This window comes from Malaclemys terrapin, chromosome 6 (assembly GCF_027887155.1).
Source record: "Malaclemys terrapin pileata isolate rMalTer1 chromosome 6, rMalTer1.hap1, whole genome shotgun sequence".
NCBI classification, from domain to species: domain Eukaryota; kingdom Metazoa; phylum Chordata; order Testudines; family Emydidae; genus Malaclemys; species Malaclemys terrapin.
In genome coordinates this window covers 43228888-43251924 of record NC_071510.1, presented here as the reverse complement: position 1 = coordinate 43251924, position 23037 = coordinate 43228888, and the positions used below count along the sequence as shown (strand labels likewise).

Here is a 23037-nt window from a genome sequence, read left to right as displayed (position 1 = left end):
TCTCAGTGCTGATTAAGAGGAGAAAATAGACCCAGTTCTGCTCTGCAGAGGATTGCAGAGGCAGAGTGAAGAGTTAAAGGAATGTTTTGAGACTCTTCAGGGCTCAGCTCAAATCTGTGGGAGGAATAAGATGAGCTCCTTAGCACCACAGAGGAAAAGGGGAGGAGGATGGGTCAATGTAGCAGTGTCTTCCTCTTCCTTCCCCCCCATGCAATAGTAAACTCAGAGGCTTCAGCCAAATTATACTTTATTGCCAATGTGAATTCTGGATTGAAAAAATATGCTGGAATGCTACATAGGACTATACCAGCCCATTTCAGCCTTCGCTGCAGAAGGTGGGTTGCCAGGTTCAATACACAGCATCCGCAGGTATAAGTGTTACTGTCTAAACTAAAAACTGCTGAACTAAAAACAAATGTCAAAACCATTTGCAGATGCACTTCAACTCTTCAACTGTGTATAAGCAGTTTGGGTACAATTATTATTGATGTTAGGGAGCCAGTGCTAAAATGACAATTATCTCCCTCTCCTAAAAGCCCTTAATAATAGAATTGCACTTCTATAGTGTCTCTCATCAAAAGGTCTCAATGTGTTTTATAAACCTAAGAATTAAGACACACAAATTCAGTGGAAACTGTTCGTGCTCAGTGCAATTGATGTTCAGGCCCAACGTATCCCAAGTTGAGAATCCAAAATTTGAGGTACACAAAAACAGTGGCCACTTTTTAAAATGTTGGCCAAAATTATTTGTCCAGTGTCAACTGGAGCCACATCTAGAGTCAATGTTAATGGGCGAAAATTGGTGTATATGAGGGTGAGGGAATACAAAATAAATAGTGAAGGGCAAGAAGTAGGTAAAAGAAGATGAGAATTCAAATGGGTGTGCGGGAGGCTACTTTAGTTTACACCTGCACTCTCCTGTTCCTTTCTTTTTCTGTTACCCCTTTTCTTCTGGCTCCTCAGTGCATGTTACACCAGTCTAGACTCCCTCCTACCCACTTACCAACTCACACCACCACTACACATTACATCTGAATTTGATCTAGCAAATCTGTAGGAGATCTGGGAATAGAATCCATATTTCACAACCTTATCCTTACCCTTAAATTCAGGAATGGGATGTCTACACTACAAAATTAGGTCAAATTTATTTGTTGACATTTAGCCTCCGATTTTACAAAATCAATGCTGCATGTCCCCACTATGCACATTCTATTGGTGGAGCGCATCCTCACTACCATGGCTAGCATCGACTCACGGAGCAAGGCACTGTGGGCAGCTATCCCACAGTTCCTGCTGCCGATTGGAATTCTGTGTTAGTCTCCTGATGCCTGATGGGACAAAACATTTTTGCCGGGTGTTTTGGGTACATGTTGTCAACCTCCCATGATGCATTTGCCTCCTCCCTCCCTCCCTCAGTCCCTGAAAAAAATGGCCAACAATCATTTTCACATCTAAGCCTCGGTTACCCGTGCAGATGCCACAGCATAGCAAGCATGGACCCCACTCAGCTGCACGCTATTGTTGTGAGCGTCGCAAATACTCCATGCATCGTCCTGCAGTATTGCAGAGCCTAGCCAGGAGCTGCCACACGGAACAATGTGATGCCATGCAAATAGCAGTGCTGGAAGCCATGGAATGGAGCAATTCGCAGATGCTGGTGGCAGCAGCTGAGCTTGTTATATGGTGGGATGCCGCTTCTGGGCTGGGGAAACGAGCACAGACTGGTGGGACCGCGTCGTTATGCAGGTATGGGATGAGGAGCAGTGGCTGCATAACTTTTGAATGCATAAGGTCACTTTCATGGAACTTTGCGAATTGCTTTCCCCAGCCCTGAAATGCAGCAATACTAAAATGAGACCTGCTCTGACAGTTGAGAAGTGAGTGGCAATAGCCCTATGGAAGCTTGCAACGCCAGACCGCTACCAGTCAGTCGGGAATCAGTTTGGAGTGGGTAAAGCTACCGTGCGGGCTGCAGTGATCCAAGTACCCAGGGCAATCAATTCATTTCTGCTAAGAAGGGTAGTGACTCTGGGAAACATGCAGGACATAGTGGATGGTTTTGCCGTGGTGTGGTGATAGATCTTGGCACCAGATCACCTTGCCAACCAGTACATAAACCGAAAGGGGAACTTCTCAGTGGTGTTGCAAGCGCTAGAGGATCACAAGGGCCATTTCACTGACATCAATGTGGAATGGTCAGGAAAGGTACATAACAAGTGCATCTTTAGGAACTCCGGTCTCTTCAGAAAGTTGCAAGAAGGAACTTTCTTCCCAGACTGGAAAATTACTGTTGGTGACGTTGAAATGCCAATAATTATCCTTGGAGACCCAGCATACCCCTTGCTCCCGTGGCTCATGAAGCCGTACAGAGGCAGCCTGGACAGCAGTAAGAAGCAGTTCAACCAAAGGCTGAGCAAGTGCAGAATGGTGGTGGAATGTGCCTTTGTATGTTTAAAGGGGCACTGGCGCAGTTTACTCACTAGGTTAGACCTCAGCAAAAGCAATATTCTCATTGTTGTTGCTGCTTGCTGTGTGCTCCATAATGTCTGTGAAAGTAAGGGGAAAAAGTTTCTGGTGGGATTGGAGGTTGAGGCAGATCGCCTGGCTGCCAGTTATGAGCAGTCAGCCACCAGGGCAATAAGAAGAGCATATTGAGGCACACTGCGTCTCCAAGAGGCTTTGAAAACCAGTTTCATGAATGACGCAACACTGATGTGACAGTTCTGTGTGGTGTTCCTTACCAAGCTGCCCCTCTTTTTGCCTGTACTGCCCTGTAAACTAAACCCCCACCAACCACAGTGTGCACAGTGAATAAAGAGCCTGTTGTCCTCAATCCATGTATTTTTATTATGCTAACAAACACTGAACAGAGACCGCAGTGAATAGCAAAGATAACACAGGGGGAAGGGCAAGGACACATAGCTTATTACAATTGCACTGTCTTGCAATCAAAGCTGTGGGAATGAGAGCCTTCTGCTCCATGAAGAATCCCCTGGAGTTGAGTTCAAGGGATAACAGAGCTCCTCCTCTCTCCCCCCTCATCCTCCCCGCATTCTAGGACATCTGGGAGAGGAGGATATGGAACTTGGTGAGGAGGACAGCTGATTCATCATTGGGTGCAGCAGGACTCAAAGGTCTAGCTGCCTTTACTGCACCTCAACCAGATGCCTCAACATGTCTGTTTGCTGCCCCATAAGCCACAACATCTCCTCTTGCGTGTTACGCTCTTGTTCCCTGCATGCTTTCCAGCCCTCTTGGTCAGCGCGCATGCTCTCCAACAGTGTAAGCCTCCATGCATTCAGCTGAGCTCTGTCAGCCTCGGAGGAACGCACCAAATCACAGAACATGTCTTCCCTTGTCTGCTTTTTTTGCCTTCTAATCTAGGACAGCCTTTGTGCTAGTGTGGAGGAAGCACCCACAGACAAGGTTGCAGCTGCAAGGAAACAAAAACCCCAAGGGTAGCCTTACAGAACATGCATTGTTGAAAACAGAAGGTTAACTCTTGCAATGAATGAAACACTTCACAGCAGTAAATACATTCCCTGAGGTACACAGCCACATTTTGTCTTTTAAAAGAAGCATCTACCAGTAAGGTTCTTGGGAACACCCTTTGTGTAGCTGGACTGGCCGCCACTGTATCCCAATTGTTTACCTCAGATTAAACATTAACCACAATTGCATTCTTAACCTAGGGTTGGCCATGAATGTAGATGCTCAAGCCATGGGTTCTCAAACCCTGGGTCTGCTGATTTGAATCCCACTAAGCTTGGGATTACATTGCAGTGTAGACATACCCTTTAAGAGAGAGCCTCCTCAGAGGTGACTTGGTTCTGATTAATGTACATGCAGGAGACAGAAGGCTTTGAAGTTGAGATATAGAAAGAGTTATTCATTCTGTTGGTTTACTGTTCATGATGAACAGTTCATTGTCTCAATAGCACTTTTACTCTTGGGGGAATTGTGCATCACTACACGTGCACAGAATTCATGACCCTGCGGATTTCTTTGCTTCCTCGCAGAAAAAATGATTTCTGACAGGGAAGCAAAGGGAAGCTACAAGAGCAATCATGCGCCCCTCCCCGGCACTGCAGGCAGGTTGGTTTGGACACCCAGAGCAGCCGGTAGAGACATAAATGAGCCCGGGGGGAGAGAAAATGTTGGGGATAAAAGAAAAATCTCTAGACTGTTTAAACTTATGTGAATTCCGTTTTGAATTCCTTTGGCGTGCAAGAGTTTTGTACTCTACTAAGAGGCTTTTCTTGGATTATGGCCTGTTTCAGTTTACAAGTGAAAGATGGAGGGAATGCCCTCCACCTGGCTGCAAGAGAAATGACCTCTGATCAGATCCAGCCTCAGTCAGCTCAGCTTCTGACCATATCAGGAGTTAGTTTCTGCTCTGCCTGTATGAATAAGCACAAGGTCGTTAGTGCTTTAACCATGTCACTGCTGCCTAAATCGCCTTTTGTGTGGTGATGGGGAGCTGTGAGGCTAATGTAGGGGGAAGGAAAGCTGATAAAATACACTTCGTGTCTTCTGCAACTCCCTTTGCTATACCTCCATGCCCATCCTCCAATTTGTTGGAGCACCATAGTGTTGTTTATCATTACTTTTATTACTTTTACAGTGCCCAGACCAGAAGTGTTCTGATAGCTTTACAGAACAACTAGTCAAAAACAAACCCCGCTCCCAAGACCTTACCAAGACAAGTTGCAGCAAGTGATAGTAAGAAACATTAGGGAGAGGTGGGGGAGGGTATGAGGAATGGCAAAGTCATAACAAAATCACACAGTTAGACAATTTAAGGATGTGATTGTCACAATGACTGAATTAAAAGTGCTTTTTTATGTTTTTTCTTCTTTTTAGCATGTGATGTGATTCACTGACAAAAAACATTGTAACTCAGTGGGAGATAGGTGCCTAAATACCTTTGAAGGATCTGGACCTGGGAATTTTGTAGTTAATTTTAATAGAAGCAGGCCTCAAGTCCCTAAGGATCAGATACTGAAATCTTATTCTTTCTCCAATTAAAATAATGCTTAAAATCAAATCACATGCTCCAGTGAACAAGGCTTTCCTGACAGATTGCCCTGTGAGAAAATGGAGTGGCAGTAAAAGGATTATATCCTAAGATAAGCACATATTTACCTGACATAAACAAAGTCGAACTGAAAAACTTCTGAATCATTCGGTCCAAAATTAGGTCAAATCCTTTTGTTAAGAAACCTGAGAAACATAGCTTAAAGGCTCTGTTCCATGGTATTTTTGACTGACGTTCAGGTCATATTGGAACATATGCATGGGGCACCATCCATCCAACTTGACACAGGTTACAAAGTGCTATGCTAAGTGTTGTGTCAACTTTTCCGAGCACGTAAGAGTGTTGTCAGTTGGTGAAGTCTCACAAAACTCTCTTCAATAACGCAGAGAATTTGGTTGTGAAGTTTGAATTGACAGAATAATAAAACGTATGCAGTATTGTTGTTTTGGTCCAAAGATGATAGAGAGACAAGGTGGATGAGGTAATAGCTTCCATTGCACCAACAGAAGATGGTCCAAAGTAAGATATTATCTCACCCACCTTGTCCGTTAGAATAATAAAACAGAACTTTGGCCTACAAAGCATGCTGTCAACACTGATAGATCTCAGATTCGCTTCTAACCTGGAAAATAAATATTTTTGGTTTCCAAATATCTCCAATAATAAAAAAAGCCCAAACCAAACCCCCTATAACGTTTTTTTTTAAAAGGGCTGAAACAATATTAAAATTCTAATCCTCAAACAGAGGGTCCCCTGAATATAATAAACCTGGGACAGTGGGTTGCTTGCATTTCTACTCTCCCTGCTGCCTCAATTCCAGTGAGCAGCACGAGATTCAAATTTTTCAGCTATTTCAGTCCCTTGCCCATTCACAAAATGAATGGGACTAGTTTTACTTGATTAGGGGTCACAGAATTTGCCATGAAGCCAGCAAGCAGGGTAGGAGGAGGAGGTGAGATTCCTCTTTTCTTTTCTGATCTTTTAAAAAGATTTCATACCATCTACCACATGAAGAATGTAGGACCTGTCTCTACAGTCCTTACTCACCAGAGTAGTTCCCTGAATAATCATTAAATTCAAGTGATTCTGCTCTTGGGGAAGAATGGGCTTCTATTGGATTACTCAGATAAGTAAGGGATGAGGAACCATGCTCTTATTTTGTAAATTAGTCTCTGGAATGGTGGGCACAATGCCTTGGCATTGCTGGCATTATAGGTCAGGTAAAAATAAAGGACATGGGACCCAGTCCTAAAGTCCTTACTTAGGTAAAACACCAAATGACTTCAAAAACCGAGTAAGGACTTCAATGAAGTTACATGGTTTTATACCAGTTGAAGATCTGGCCCCATATATTTAAAAAAACACTTTTCCTGACTTATGTTGCTAACAACACCTTATTATAATGCAGATATTTACACAGATGATTAAGCAAAGATTTTCATTTTGATTTAATTTCACACTTTTGTTGTTGCAGTTAATTCATTGTTACAGAGTATGAGTTGCAAGCTTTGTGTGGGAATGATCATATATGCTTACTTTAAGGAAAATCCTGTTACTGTTTTTTTTTTTTTTAACAATGGACATTTTTCCAGTAATTTTCCTTTCAATCAAACTAATTTTTATGGAAACTAAATTTTGTCCCGATAGTCAGGAGCGCCACCAGCTTTTTTGCCGCCCTAGGCAGCGGAAGGTCCCGCCCCCGAAATGCCACCTCCAACAGAGGCAGCGGAAGGTCTCGCCCCCGAAATGCTGCCGACGAGCGGGGTGGCCGAAGATCCGGCCACCACGGTCACCGCCCCCCAAATGGGTTGCGCCGGCCCTGCCGATAGTGTTCCCTTTGTGGGAGTGGGGGTGGGAGAGGTGGGGTTGGAGAGAGAGAAAGAAAACAAATAAGGAACAAATGGAAAGAATAAAGAAAGAAATGCACTAACTCCAGCACTATGCCAGGAAGCCTTTAAAAAAAAAAGTTGTGTAGTGACACAGACTGCAGTAAGAAGAACAGGAGTAGTTGTGGCACCTTAGAGACTAACAAATTTATTAGAGCATAAGCTTTCGTGGACTAGACTAACACCGCTGCTACTCTGAAACAGACTGCAGTGAAATTTATAAACATACTCTGACTTCAACGTGTGAATTGCATCAGGTAAAAAGAGACACTGAACTACTAGAATATGGAAACTTACAAAAAATACTTTAAGTTTGTTGGGAATGTAGTCACTGCATTTCAACCTGTCCCTTCTCTTTCAGGCCTGTCTGTTTGTTTAGCCAAGAGGTGTTACAACTGCTGATTCTATGACTCAGATGGAAAAACATACAAGCAGGGAGGAAAGAAGATGGAGGTGCTTGGAATTTCTCCCTCAGGGGCTTATTCAGGTCTGTCAAACTTTGGACCAATTTATTATATATTTATTTACTAATCCAGGTATAGGGTGCCTTGCACAGATCAAATGCATCTTAGACTAAACTGAAGTAGTAAACCTCTAAAAGAAATAAAATCAGTTAAAGAACAGAGCCAAGGAAGCTGACAAAGATGGAATAGCAGTGACCATCAAGGCAAACCATTTGTCAAAAGGTATTTGATACTAATACAGGAGACACCAGAAACATGAGAGAGGGCCCCAAATGGTAAGGGAGTGGCTAATTGGAAGAGAAGAGTCTTTCAACGTATGCTAAAAAGACAGCTAGTGAAGGTGTCTGGTGGGCCAGTTCTGGAAGGGGGCCAGGGCTCTACCCTATGAGAGACTTGCCCGGGTTTGGTCCTGACTCACTACAACCAATCATCAGTGTCAGCCAGGGATCCAGTCACAGAGCAAGAGGCACGTAGGGGCTGAATTTCAGAGGTGCTGATTATCTGCAACTGCCCTTGGCTTCACCATCTTCAACTTCCAGCTGAAGTTATGAATGACCAGCACGTCTGAAAATTGGCCTCTCTCGACCTAGTTTATGACGGGCTCAACAGATTACTAGCAGACTCCTGTGCTGTATTCTTTGGCCGACAGGCAGCCAGGGCAGGAACATACTGAACGGAACTGAGCTGAGCTGGGGGCGTGAACCAAGCCGGCCTTTGCTTTCCTAGCGCTCCTGGCGGCAGGGAGCCCTCACAGGCAGGGCCCAGGGCCCGCCGGGCTCAGCAGCGCGCGGTCTACCCCTGATCCCCCCGAGGACTTCGGGGCATCTTCACCCTCACCAGCTTCCAGGGAAGGGGGGGGGGAGGGGAGAAATGGCTGCCGGTGTCTCCCCATGTGACTCATCGGAAGCAGGCACCTCCCCCGCGAAATCCAGGTGGGGCGGCCCTAGCCGAGCTGGTTTGACCCTTCTCCGGCCCCGTAGCGTCCTTGCAGAGCAGCCGCCGCGCAGGCCGCCGAGCGGTGCCGGTTCGGTCTCTCTATGGAGCGGGGCGCGGCGGTGGCCGTGCGGCGGCTCCGCGCTGCTGGCGGAGAGCGGGAGTCCCGGGCTCCGCAGCCCCTGCCGTTGCCGGGGCGCAGGGAGGCGGACCCAGGTGGGAAGAAGCGGGACTGCCCCGCCGGCGGCTCCCGGTGGCGGCTGCTGCCTGAGGCCCGGGGGGCGCTGCTGGTGCTGCTCTACCTGCTGGCGCTGCGGGCCCTGGTGCAGCTCTCCCTGCGGCAGCTGCTGCGCCGGCCGGGGCCGCGGGACTTCAGCGCCCCCCGGGCCAGGTACGGGTAGCGCCCGCGACCCTCCTCCATCCTCCTGCCCCGTCTCCTCTCTCTCCATCCTCCCCCTTCCACGTCCCTCCCAGCGCCGCGGCCTCCCCATCCCGCCCCCTTCCTCCCAGCGCCTCGACATTCCCCGGGTCAGGTTCGGGCAGTGTCCGCGACCCCTCCAGGAGCCTCCCCATCCCGCCCCCCCATGTCCCCTCATCCTGCCCCCGTCCCTCCCAGCGCCCCTGCCCCCCACGTGCTTCCCAGCGCCCCCCTCTCCCCGTTCCGCACCTCAGTGCCCCTGCCCCCGGTCCTCTCCACCTCACTCCTGGATCAGGTACTGGCCATGTGGGCCAGCTGTCTAATTGCAGTGTAGAGCTACACTAAGAGTCAAAGTAGGTGATTTCTCTCTCACACATCATCCCCATCCCCACCACAAAGATTCTGCCCTTGCTGACTTCTGAGCAGTCCAAATGCTTTCACAGAGTTTTCAGAGAGTAGCTAATTGGACATGCAGTAGAACCTCAGAATCACAAACATCTTGGAACAGCCTCCATTCCCTAACTCTGGACAAAACATTAGGGTTCTTTTAAAAGTTTACAACTGAACATTGACTTACTACAACTTTGAAACTTTACTATGTGGAAGAAAAATGATGCTTTCCCTTTATTTTTTTTACTAGTTTAGTACTGTACTGTATTTGTTGCTGCTTCTGTGTGTGTGTGTGTGTGTGTGTGTGTGTGTGTGTGCGCGCGCATGCATCTCTGCTGCTTCCTGATTGCATACTTCTGGTTCCAAACGATGTGTGTGGTTGACTGGTCAGTGTGTAACTGCTGTTCGTAACTTGAGGTTCTACTGTACAATTCTGTTGATGAAACACAGGGACTAGAATCCATCTCTCTTAGCTGTGTTGGCCGTATATGGCTAACAGGACTAAAAAGCAGTAAAAGTTTACTTTTTGCCACTGAGCAGATTTAATTTTGAGAAAACAAAAGGAAAACATCTAATTGCTATATTTTTATTTATCAATATTCAGAGTGGAACTGTGCTTTGAGGCCTGATTGTACCAGGCATTGTACAAACATATAGACACGTTTGCTGCCCTGAAGAATTATAATTCTGGGAAAATGGGAGGGAGTTGCTGTCAGTTGTCTTCATGAAGAACATTCATTTCTGGAACTCCTGCCTTGGTCTGTCAGAGCCTCACATTGTTAACTTTTCTGCCACTCAGCAAAGTCTGTCTATCTTAGGCCATTCGTACACTAGCGAGCTTACAGTACCACAGCTGTCCTGATGTAGCTGTGTTGCTGTAAGACCGCTTGTGTAGCCTCTCTATGATGGTCAAGAGCTCTCCTGTCAACATAACAAAACCATCTCAACGAATGGCGGTAGCTATGTCGGTGGGAGAAACTTTCCTGCCGACACAGCGCTGTGCACACAACCACATATGTCAGCAAAACTTATGTCACTTAGGGGTTTGTTTTTCACGTCGCTGGGCGACATAAGTTTTGCCAACATAAGTGGTAGTGTAGATATGGCCACTGTTGTTACCCATGTTAGCTAAATTAAAGTTAGCGTATGTATGGCTGCCTGTACTAACACCTTCACTTGCAGTGTAGACATACCCTGGGGAGAATATGGGCTAAATATTTAAGAGCTACGGTTTCCTTTTGGCATTCTCGTAGGTTTTATTTTTGTGGTGAATAAATATTGTGTTAACGTTTGGGTCAGGAGCGGGCAAACTTTTTGGCCTGAGGGCTGCATCAGGTTTCGTAAATTGTATGGAGGGCCGGTTAGGGGAGAGGGTCGTGGCCCCTCCTCCCCCCGGGACTCCTGCCCCATCCAACGCCCCCCCCCCGTTCCCTGGTGGCCCCTCTGGAACCCCTGCCCCATCCACACACACCCACTTCCTGTCCCCGGACCTCCCCCCTGCCCCATCCAACCAACCCTTCTCCCTGTCCCCTAACTGCCCCTGGAGCCCCTGTCCCCCCATCCAACCCCCCCTTCCTGACTGCCCCCCTGGGACCCCTGCCCCCATTCAACCCCCTGTTTTCCCCCTGACCACCATCCACACCCCCCGACCACCACCCCGAACTCCCCTGCCCTCTATCCAACCCCTGCTCCCTGCCCCCTTACCGCGCTGCCTGGAGCACTGGCGGCAGTGGAGCTGGGCCATGCTGCCATCATGCAGCACAGAGCACTGGGTCAGGCCGGGCTCTGCAGCTGCGCTGCCCCAGGAGCTCTCAGCCCCGCTGCCCAGAGCATTGCGCTGGCGGCGGAGCGAGTGAGCTGAGGCTGTGGGGGAGGGGGGACAGCAGGGGAGGGGCCGGGGGCTAGCCTCCTGGGCCAGGATGTGGCTGGATGTGGCACGTAGTTTGCCCACCCCTGATTTGGGTGATCAAATTGTGTATTTCTTTTGGTGTTGTGTATCTTAAATTTTAATTGTTCTAATGTGTTTGGGAAAGGTGGTTGACAAATTGAAATAAATGTAAAATAAATCTATTATTTGGCTCATTGTAAATCTTACAAAGAATGTGCTTGTTCAGACCTGCGGGGGATGGGGTTGGGGTGTGTGATATATCTGCATCAAAAAGCAAATAACTTACTTGACAGTTTGCTCTCTCTCCATGCTTTTTCTATGCTGATATTCTTATTTTGAAAGATAAAATAAGTGGATTGTCATATTGTTACACAGAAAGGGGGTGTTTAGTGCTGTCACACTTCTCCCTGGTTCTGGTAGGCAACATGGCACTGAGCAAAAGTGTACCCAGATCTTTGACCTTAATAGCATTAGGAATTTTAGCAGTGTTCAGATGCAGTACATGGTACGTGATTTAAGCCTCTTCTGCTTAGCGTATGGAGTGGAAGGGTGTCTGAAAATGTACAAATTGTGGCCAAGTTGCATATTGAATGCATTTGTTACAAGAAATCTGCATTGTTAATGTTTCAATTTATCTCTTGTAGGCAATATCTTGAAAATATAACGGCAGTTGGTCCCAGGACAGTTGGAAGTCCAGAAAATGAAATTCTCACAGTTAACTACCTCTTAGAACAAATTAAGGCAATTGAAAGCGAAAGCAGTGATGCACACAAGATTTCTGTAGATATACAGAGGCCAACAGGCTCCTTCAGCATTGACTTCTTAGGTGGCTTTACCAGTTACTATGCAAACATAACTAACGTTGTGGTTAAGTTGGAGCCCAGAAGTGGAGCTAAGCATGCCGTGCTATCCAATTGTCACTTTGACTCTGTACCAAATACCCCAGGTAGGTGCATGTATTTACCTGTCTTTGTTGAACTTTTGTTGTCTTAATATGACAACTTATACCTTTTGGCTTCTAAAAGTTTTTCGTAATGAAGAGTAAGCAGCTTCTGTTTTGTTACAGCTTTTGGTGTTCTTTATGATGCTTTTTACAGCCATATAGTAATGGGAGCTGCTTGTGGACAAAGCGATGCATGTTACATGAGCAACAGAACTGTTTTCATGCAGGGAATTTGTTCTAATGTTTTTTTACACACAATGTCTTTTACATTCACTTATAAGAGGACTAGCCATATTGAAGAGTATCTCATACTTGCAACAAATTACGCAAAACATTTAGGGTGAAATTGTGACCCCATTGCAGTTAGTCGGGCCAGGATTTCACCCTTGGTCTCTGACATGAAACCACGAGTATTTTCCTGCCTGTGAATTCTGTGAATACATCTGAATTTCTCATATTCCTCTGCATACTCCTCTGTATCGTGCGTTTTACTTACTTGGCCCAGATCCTTCAATGTTACTTTCCACTGATTCAAATTGACTCTTGTTATCCAAATCCAGCAGGGTGGTTTGATGTACTAGATATTTTTAATTAATAAAGTCTGCATGTGTATTTTATACAAATGTGTTAAATAGTGTGATTGATTTGGTCCTGGTGGCAGCTAAGCTTCAGTTGCAAGGGCAATAAAGTTTCTAAGTGGAGGCTGTTTCCCTCCTAAAATCAAATCAAATTTTGTTTGCAGCAGCATGTAGTCAAACTATAGTTATTATTTTACTACCAAGTCTACTGTGGCTCAGCAGGCAACATGAATTGTTGCTTGTTTCAGGCAAAAATAGCTTGTTTTTACTTTGAGTGACCTGACTGCAGACTAACTTCCAAGCTCTATTCAGCCTCTTAAAATCAAATCAGAGTATCTTGCAGCCTCTGCTGGTGGTAAATTTGCATGTCTCTTTAGCAGTTGCTACACATCCTACTCTGACTTGACTGGAAAATTAAACTATTGCATACCTTTAGACAAAGAGATACTACAGAGATTCCTATCTATGGAAAAACTGCCACCCAGTCTCTTCTCTCACTAGTCACCACAGATCTCTAATCTGAGGACTGAGAGATAATGCTTACAAATTGAGGGTTGGCCTTAAGCCTGCTTAGCATGACCATGGTGGTCAGAGGAAACGCTACCAAGACACATTGAAAGTGTATCTCAAGACAACTGACATGGACATCACAAGCTGGGAGGAGCAAGCTACCAACTGACCTCAGTGGCACCACATCCACCATCAGGCAGTAGCTTGCTTCAAGGAGACGCACCTTGCCCTTGAAGCTGAAAAGAGGGAGAGGGGGAAGGAAGGAAAAAGAAAGAACTTTCTCCCAGCAGGCAGCTGACCTGTCAGGAAATGTCTCTACCTACTGCAGGCAGATCTGTGGTTCCAGACACGTACTCCTGAGTCATCTCAGGACTCATATGTAAATCTGTGGTAGAGATCATCCTCGAATCGAGAGATTGCTGATGATGATGCTTAGCAGTGTCCTTCTTCCCGGCCCTCTTTTCTCAAGTCATTACTCATGTGACGGTTCCCTGCTAGGCTGATTACCCTTCCCACTTGCTGGAAACTCAGAGCTAAGCAGAGCAAATGGAACTTTCTCCTTGCCTCTTTGCTATATTCTCACTGAGCTTCCTCTTAGATTGGCAGTTTAGTGCTGCTGTTCCTGGTTTCACTCAGCCTACCTAGGCCTCCTCTGTGGTCCTTATCTGGTAGGCAGAAAACCTGATGCTTTTGTGCATCTGGATGGTGCTCTTACTTGTCAGGGGCTTCTGGGAAGTGAGATTATTTTTCCCAAACCTAAAGTGGGTGTGACATTACCCAGGCTACAATCTGGACAGTTGAACAGCTGTGTCCCCTTAGTTCTCTAGATTGGGGTGCTTTTTACACTGCATTGCTGTCAGAACATCCACTCCTGGCCTGCTCTCACAGCCTTCAGCATGCAAATTCACTCCTAACTAAATTCTTGAGCACTTTTGACCTATCGCTCATGAATTACATACAGGGCAACTCCTGCAGATTCCTAGTCCTAGCCTTGTCCCCCCAGAAATGTGTCTCTTATATGGTTCAGTATCCTTCTGAACAATACAAGCTCATAGGAAGTCCATCATTTCATGAAAGGAAAATAATGCACGAACCTTGTTATCCCCAATGGAGTTTTCCATACTAATCCAAACACATTGGTTAAGATAAAACAATAAGATAAGTGTAGATAGATTTTAAGTGATTACAAGTGATGCATAAATTTCAGGATAGGTATTAGCTTGCATTTTACTTTTTTTGGAACCAAACTTACCAAGCTAAGTGAACTTAAAAGCAAATGGTTTTGTCTCACCATACGCTGCAGTAAATTTCACAGGCTGGGTTTCCTTTCAGACTGGGACTCCTCCCCCTTAGTTCAGTGTCCTTCAGGTATTCTTTAATGTCACGAGCAGAGAGATTGGAGAAGTAAGTTGAAGACTACTGTCTCACATTCTTATGCCCCCCTCCCCTCTGTCAGGACTACACCCTGCTGGGGTGCAGGCGACAGGCAAACTTTTGTGGGTGTGAGGTTTGAACCATTCTTATGATGCAATATACATTTCTTATTCACACCTTCCCTCTGGTGCAGAATGGCCACTTAGGCAGGTGATAGCTTTTCAATGCCAGTGTGTCTTTGTCTCTGAAAAAACTGGTTTGTGGGCTCTACCCAGAGTCACAACATATTTCAGTAACAATCATACAGTAGAATCTTTTAACTTCACTTATAGTGTTGCTACACATATTTCACCAGGATAATGTGACATTCAGCAGATTCTGACTTTTCAAATGAAACCTCACAAGGCATACTTTATACAAAATTTATCATAGTCTTGTAAAAGTGGTGAACATAATAGTATAGCCCGTCAGTGGGTGAATAAGGTTGCCAGAAAAGGAGCCGTGCCCTAATGGACATAAGGTCCATGAAAAAGTAATGATTCTTTTCTGCAGACTTTCTTATGGGCTATGGGATTGGAGTGTACCTATCACTGACCTAGACAGTAGAGGCTGAGCGGGGAGTACTTGTGTGGCCAGTGGAGTTAGGAAGTTGAGACATGGCTGCACAGATCAGACTTCCTCGCAGTCAGACCTCCTCACAGCAGTGGTAAGTGAGGTGCCTCACAACCTTGGTTACCCTTGTGAAATGTCACAGTTCTATGCGTAAATCGGCTGTGAGGAGTGGCTTGGTGGAAGGGGAAACTGCATAGTTCCATTCTGTCATAGCTCCTATTGTGGACCAGACTGTGCATGCACCATTCTCATGTTCCTTCCAGCCTAGGGGTACAGGCATGAAGCTGGGCTTTCCCTTTAATTGCAAGCTGCTCTGAGCATGGTTAGGGCTGGGCATGGTAACTTGAGAGCAGGGAGCCTGTCTCTCCTGTGCTCTCAGTGCTGACACTAAGGCAGTGTAGAGTAGGAAGCTGTCTGACCTGAAATCTGGAGCTGGGGGAGAGAAAGGAGCAGATGGGGACAAGGAGTCTGGGAAAGTGGAGGTGGAGAGAACTGGGGAGGGAAATGTGGAGATAAGGGAGGACTGGGAGCCAGATAGCTGGAGAGGAGGATCACAGAGGTCGGGGGGAGGGATAACTCAGTGGTTTGAGCATTGGCCTGCTAAACCCAGGGTTGTGAATTCAGTACTTGAGGGGGCCACTTAGGGATCTGGGGCAAAATCAGTACTTGGTCCTGCTAGTGAAGGCAGGGGGCTGGACTCAATGACCTTTCAGGGTCCCTTCCAGTTCTATGAGATAAGTATATCTCCATATATTATTATTATTATTATTAGACTAGGAGCGGGGGGGGGACATTGGAGCAAGGAGCCAAGAAGGGTGTATGTGAGAGGGAGACTGAGACTGGATGAAAAGCCCAGGCAGTGAAACTAGGATTAGGAGCAAGTGTTGGCAGAGAAGGGAGACATCAGACAAGATGCGAAAGTGGGACAAAGACTAGGACTGGCTGGGCAAGGAGACTGGTACTGGGTAGTGAAGGAGAATGGGACTGGGACAAAGCTTTGCGGGAGGGGAGGAGGAAGAGGTATGACAGGGACAGGTTGGAGGGGATGGAGCCGTAGTATCAAGTTTGGAGGGAATGGTCAGAAGAGTGTGTGTCCACTCAAGCACACACCCCTCCAGAACCTGAAATGAAGCTTGAGATCCCAGAACTTTGCTATTCCTTTGCCATCAACAAATACCTGTGAAAATCAGTGTCTCACCTGCCATTACTGTTGGACCACATAGACTCTGATGACCTACCATTGCTATCAGTCACTCCATTAGCTCAAGGGGAAGCTGTGTAGTTTTAGAGGTTCCAGTTCTGAGGAACCATGTGGGTGTCAGCATGCTACTATATGACAGAATTTCTGCTTTTTCAGTTTGCTTTTCTAAAAAATCTAGGAAATTGCAACACAAAAACTGTTAAAAGAACATGATTAAAATTGCAAAGTTAACACTCAAAAAGTTAGGAAATGCCAGTGTGACGTTAAGCCCCCATATTCTTCATAGAAATATTATGATATGAATGTGGCATAACTAAGATATGTTTTATGCAAGATGGGTCATGTGAGGAATTTGAAAGGTTGTAATTTACTGAATGTAATTATCCAATTTGTATGCATGTATCATTTCTGTATCTGAAGTTAGGAATATTGACTATGTAACAATTGCAACTGTGTATACTTGGGGAAGGCTCACCAGACAGTATGCAATCAGCCTGGATGGGCCATTAGGAAAGACAGTGGGTCTTTGAAGATGCTGATCTCCCATCTTCCTGGAGTTCCTTCCTGTGGATATGGCCATATATTGAACAATGAGGAGACCATAAAATATTGACTAGGTCCTCATTAAGGGAAAATAGTCCATCCTATACACTGAATGAGGCAGAGGCTATGGAAAAGGTAGTATGTAATTAAGGACCATGAATGCATGTTTCTGGCATTTCATAACTTTTGAGTGCTTGACTTTGCAACCCTAATAATGTTTTAATGTATGTTTTTTGTATGTAATTATTTAAATGTTGCTGCATAAACATGTTACAGAATTCTCTTTGGTTTACTTCTATGAAGAGGCTTTTTATTAGTTTTCACATTGAGTACGCTCTATGTCAGTGGTTCCCAAACTTTTACAACCCGTGAACCCCTTTCATGAAAATACCAAATCTCACGAACCCTCCCCCCTCCCTCCCCCCCAAAAATGAATATTTCCAGGGATTTTTCTCCCTTGTCTGAGCATAAATTATAGAAGCAGTGATCTTGGAAATAATTTGTTTTTTTTATGACGCTTATTACACACTGTTTATTATCACATTATTAATTTTATTAGATTATGAAAACGGCAACACTCTTCCAAGATTTCACTTTTGTAGCTCATATCACTTCAATAAAGCCTGTTCTAGGACAAGGCTACTACATCTTTCATCAGAGAGTACCAGACATGAACCAGCATGAAGGTATTTAAGAAGCCAATTCAAATAAAGAATTCCTTCCACAAGCATTTGGGTCTTGAGCAGCCCAGGCAAACAATGCACGACTATACCAAAGCTTAAACTTGTTCTTCATAATAATTTAAAAAACAACACTAGCAGCCTATTTAATTTTAGAAACAGCAAAAAATATCCACCTCCCTTTTCATTTCTCATAAGAAGTCTTAAAGTTTAAATGGATGCACTTGCTTTGATCTGCATAGCTCTTGGAAGTCCAGAACCACTGGAGAAAGATAAAGTCTCAGGTCTGGTTCGGCACTGAGTTTGCTTCTGTATTCAGTTTTCAGATGTGCATACAAGGAAAATGCTTTCTCGCATAAGTATGTTGAAAACAGTAATAAAACTATAGTAGCTTTTTCTGTTAGCACGGGGTACTCATTACTTAAACTCATCCAAAAGTTGATCAATGACTGGCTTCTGAAACTCCTTTTCAGTTTGTAATCACCGGAAATTTCAATCAATTTCTCTTCTTCAATGCTCAATATCTGCGTTGAGAAAGTGGTATCATCAAAGGGGTTGCAAATCCAGTCATTATTGCCTGACATAGCTGAAAAGTATTCCCTGAACGTTGTGCAAAGTCCTTTTAGGTGTGCAATGATATTGGTTTTAGTGCACTGATCCAACTGAAGTTTATGTTCTGCCAGGAAGTCATGAAGAGTACTGAAACACTGTTTGATTGTTTTCCAAACACCTTTCCCAGAACCGCAACGTCTTTATCATGGATTCAACTTGGTCTTGCACGTTGAAAACTGTTATGTTGAGGCCTTGAAGAGACAAATTTAGGGCATTAATCCTCAAGAAAATGTCTGCTAAATAAGCTAGGCTCTAGAGCCAGACATGATTTTCCATACAGCTGTCGAGGTGGAAAGGGTGGCTGCTGGAAAAAACAAGGATTTCCGTTCTAAGCTCAAACAAGCTGTCATAACTATAAAGGGAAGGGTAACAACCCTCCTGTGTACAATACTATAAAATCCCTCCTGGCCAGACACACCAAAATCCTTTTACCTGTAAAGGGTTAAGAAGCTCAGGTAACCTGGCTGACACCTGACCCACAGGACCAATAAGGGGACAAGATACTTTCAAATCTTGGTGGGGGGAAGGCATTTGTTTGTGTGCTCTTTGTTTGGGGGTGTGTTCGCTCTTGGGACTAAGAGGACCGGACATCAATCCATGCTCTCCAAATCTTTGTGAACAAGTCTCTCATATTTCAACCTTGTAAGTAACAGCCAGGCAAAGCGTGTTAGTTTTATCTTTGTTTTCTCAACTTGTAAATGTTCCTTTTGCTAGAGGGTTTACCTTATTTGCTGTAACTTTGAACCTAAGGCTAGAGGGGGTTCGGCTGGGCTCTTTGAATCTGATTACCCTGTAAAGTTATTTTCCATCCTGATTTTACAGAGATGATTTTTACTTTTTTCTTTAATTAAAATTCTTCTTTTAAGAACTTGATTGACTTTTCATTGTTTTAAGATCTAAGGTTTTTAGATCTGTGTTCAACAGGACTAATTGGTGAGGGTATACTCTCAAGCCTACCCAGAAAAAGGGGGGTAAGGACTTGGGCGGGAGGAATTAGTCTCAAATCTGCCCAGGAAAGGGGGGGTTAGAGACTTGGGAAATATTTGGGGAAAGGCAGAGTTCCAAGTGGCTCTCCCCTAAGATTTGGAACACGCTTGGTGGTGGCAGCTTACTGTTATCCTAAGCTGATAATTAAGCTTAGGGGGCTTTCATGCAGGTCCCCACATCTGTACCCTAAAGTTCAGATTGAGGAGGGAACCTTGACATATGCGCACAAAGATTTTGCCATGTGAGAGCCATCCAACTTCAGTATGGGACAACAGACAGTTGTGTACACTACCCATTTCTTCACAAAGTACGTGAAATATTCTGGAATTTGTTGCCATGATTTTATGAAATTCACTATTTTCATTGCATTGTCCGGCACTTCCTTTGGTCCCTCAGGCATGCGTTTTGCTGCGAGGGCTTGTCTATGGATACTGCAATGAGTTCAAGAGACATTTGATGCAACCTTTTTTGTTTGAGCTACAAATCTGGTCTACTTCCCCGTCATTGATGTGGCCCCTATCAGTGCAAATGCGTAGGCAATGAGACCAATCTATTTCCTTTTCTTGAAAATATGCATTAGTCAGATTGAAGATATCTTCTCCAGTTGTACGTTCTTTCCATGGTCGGCAAAACAACAAGTTGTCTTCAACCAGACCTTCATTCACATAATGTACAAACGCTAGCAAAATAGATTAGCAACATCAGTTGATTCATCAAACAGTATAGCATAATATGGACTATTTTTCACTCTATGTACAATTGTGGTCTCTATGTTACTTGACATGTCACGAAAAATTAATGACAACTTATTGGACAAAGGTACTACGTCAATTCTTTTTGCAGCCTTTTCTCTGAGCATACAATGAACTATGTCTTTTATATATGGACCAACCAAGCTCTCTGCTATGGTATGGGCTTCTGATGCTTTTGCTACTCGGTAGCTCACTTGATATGATGCTTCAAGTGCATTTTCGTTATCAGTACTTGCTTTGGTTACAAAACTGGTAATGTCACTTTTCCACTCGACTAATTTTTGCTTGAAAAAATCAACAGGCTTGTCAAGTTGTGCGGGGTGCCTAGTTTCTAAGTTGTGTCGAAGTAGAGAAGGTTTGTGGCTGCTGTTTGCTAGATCACCACCACAGATTATGCACTGTGGTTTTGGACATTTTTGATCACCAGTGCACGTAAAGCCATATTTTATATAATCGTTGTCATATTTTCTTTTCTTTTCTTCAAAAGCAACTTTTCAGGACCATCATGATCATTTGACTTAAATTTTCCACGCTTCGGACTTGACGAAACACTGGCTGATGTCGAATGTTCATTTTCTCATGTCTTTACACTTTCCGTTTTCAGCCACTTGTCCATATTAGGTGTACAACAGTTCAAATAAAAATAACACACTGGAACGCTAACAAACGAACAACTTAGTAAATGAGAAGATTCACTCATGTCTCATTGGAGCAAAACAGCACGCTACAGAGAATGACTGAGTATGGACTAACTGAGGGTCGTTACCGCTGCTTTGGTTACAATGACCTTGGTTCCGGCTGATTTGGCGTGCAAATACTTTTTCTTCCGCCATCAGGGGGGTGCGGGGCCAGGGATTAGCCTAGACGGCCCACCAGGTGCAGCGTGGCTCCCCCTCCCACTTTGCCCCTCATACTTCCCAACTTTTCCTGTCTGCCAGTGACAGGGTCTCAGCTGCCGCCTGCATGCCCGGGGTCCCGGCTGCTGGCCCTGTGCTCCACAGGGCTTGGGCTGCTGGCCCTCCCGCCTGGGGTCCCTAGGGACGGCTCTGTCCGCCATTACAGATTTTTTTTCTGAGAACCCCCGATACATTTCGTGAACCGCAGTTTGGGAACCACTGCTCTATGTTCATGTTTGTTCATGTAATGATTAAGGATAAACAACCCACAGACTTAAAGGTTACTTTACTTGTGCAGCGTGGTGGCATGCCAAAAGCTAACTCTCACCAGAAGCTGGATTATTACGCAACTGCTTTTAAAATATTTGAAACTTTTTTTATTTTAAGAGAAGAATGAATATTTGGTCCAGTATTTTAAAACCATTTTACACTGTTTCCTCTAGCACTAATTTTTGCATAGATTTATCTAGTATCGCTGCAGGTACAATTAATATAATTTATTGTGAAAATATCAGAACATAAATATTAAAGGAATATACCTGACTGTTCAGTTTACTTTTAACAATTTTTTTTAATCTTAAATACTATATCTGTCCCTGAGTCTAGTTGCCAATTTTTGCTTTTAAATGTTTTTTTCTTTGTCATTGCTGTAAATGACTTGTACAAATACAGGAAACTGATTATGCAAGGGGAAACACTGAAACTTCATTTGTTTGCACATTGTGTATAGTCAGAATAAAATTACTAAGGAATAATATATTTTTTAAAATCTTTGTTGTAGTGTTATGACGTGTCACTTGTAATAATATTACGTTTTCAAAAATGAGGTGGATAGACTTTAAGGTCAGAAGGGACCATTATGATCATCTAGTCTGACCTCCCGCATGATACAGGCCACAAAGCCGTCCCAACCCCTTTCCTTTGACTCTGCTGTTGAAGTCCCCAAATCCTGTGGTTTAGAGACTTCAAGTAGCAGAGAATCCGCCAGCTAGCGACCCCTGCCCCATGCTGCGGAGGAAGGCGAAAAACCTCCAGGACCTCTGCCAATCTACCCTGGAGGAAAATTCCTTCCCGACCCCAAATATGGCGATCAGTAGAACCCCGAGCATGTAGGCAAGATTCTCCAGCCAGACCCTCATTGGCCATTTATACTATTTACCAGCGATGGCACGCTGTTTATTTGACTAAAATCATGTTATCCCATTAAACCATTCCCTTCATAAACTTATCTAGCTTAATCTTAAAGCCAGACAGGTCCTTCGCCCCCACCGTTTCCCTCGGAAGGCTGTTCCAATATTTCACCCCTCTGACGGTCAGAAACCTTCGTCTAATTTCAAGCCTGAACTTCCCCAAGGCCAGTTTATATCCATTTGTTCTCATGTCCACATTAGTACTGAGCTGAAATAATTCCTCTCACTTCCTGGTATTTATTCCTCTGATATATTTAAAGAGAGCAATCATATCCCCCCCTCAGCCTTCTTTTGGTTAGGCTAAACAAACCAAGCTCCTCGAGTCTCCTTTCATACGACAGGTTTTCCATTCCTCTGATCATCCTAGTGGCCCTTCTCTGTACCCGTTCCAGTTTGAGTTCATCTTTTTTAAACATGGGAGACCAGAACTGCACACAGTACTCCAAATGAGGTCTCACCAGTGCCTTGTACAACGGAAGCAGCACTTCCTTATCCCTACTAGATATACCTCGCCTAATGCATCCCAAGACCGCATTGGCTTTTTTCACCGCCACGTCACATTGTCGACTCATAGTCATCCTGTGGTCTACCAGGACTCCGATGTATTCTTTAAATATGTTTGAGTAGTTAAAGATCAAGTTGAGGGGACAGGTCTTAACCATGTTAAAAATCTCACATTAGCTACTTTGTTCCACTTATTAAGGTGCCAGTGATGATGCTGTTAGTTGCTCAGTGATGCTTGAAATACTGAACAGTCTCTCAAAGTCATCTGATCCCTTGCAACATGCTGTCATATTCCTTTTCAATGGCGCAGAAGAAAATATCTTGCAGGTAAGATTAATTAGTGTGCCAGTTTTATAAAACATGCATAATCGGAACCCTGAATTAAAGATGATTGACAAAGGAAATAGTAATTATAGGTATAACTTGTAATTTACAAGTCTAAATGTCAGTTACAGATGTTAATCTGCTTTTCAATTATCTGAGGAAAAGCTACTTGCTACTTAAAATTAACTTTATACCTGAATTATGAATGCTCACAATGTTGCTTTAATGAGTAGGTTCCTAAGTGTTGCAAGTAAGATGCAGCATCACGTGTTGCTCAGCTCAGAGGACTTCAAAAAAAAAAAAAAAAAAAA

General features: G+C 44.4%; 1 protein-coding gene across 3 annotated transcripts in view; it reads left to right on the top strand.

The window, feature by feature from the left end:
- Positions 1-8090: 8090 nt before the first annotated feature.
- Positions 8091-23037, top strand: part of ERMP1 (endoplasmic reticulum metallopeptidase 1) — a 44226-nt gene continuing 29279 nt past the window's right edge. Inside the window, exons 1-3 of one of the 3 annotated variants that reach the window (XM_054032113.1) lie at positions 8091-8323; positions 11665-11966; positions 22602-22729. In XM_054032113.1, the coding sequence (XP_053888088.1) occupies positions 8262-8323; positions 11665-11966; positions 22602-22729 (492 nt within the window). In that variant the 5' untranslated portion in view covers positions 8091-8261. Of the gene's footprint in view, positions 8324-8356; positions 8716-11664; positions 11967-22601; positions 22730-23037 lie in introns of those variants that run through there. The other 2 variants (XM_054032112.1, XM_054032114.1) reach the window with 2 other exon arrangements.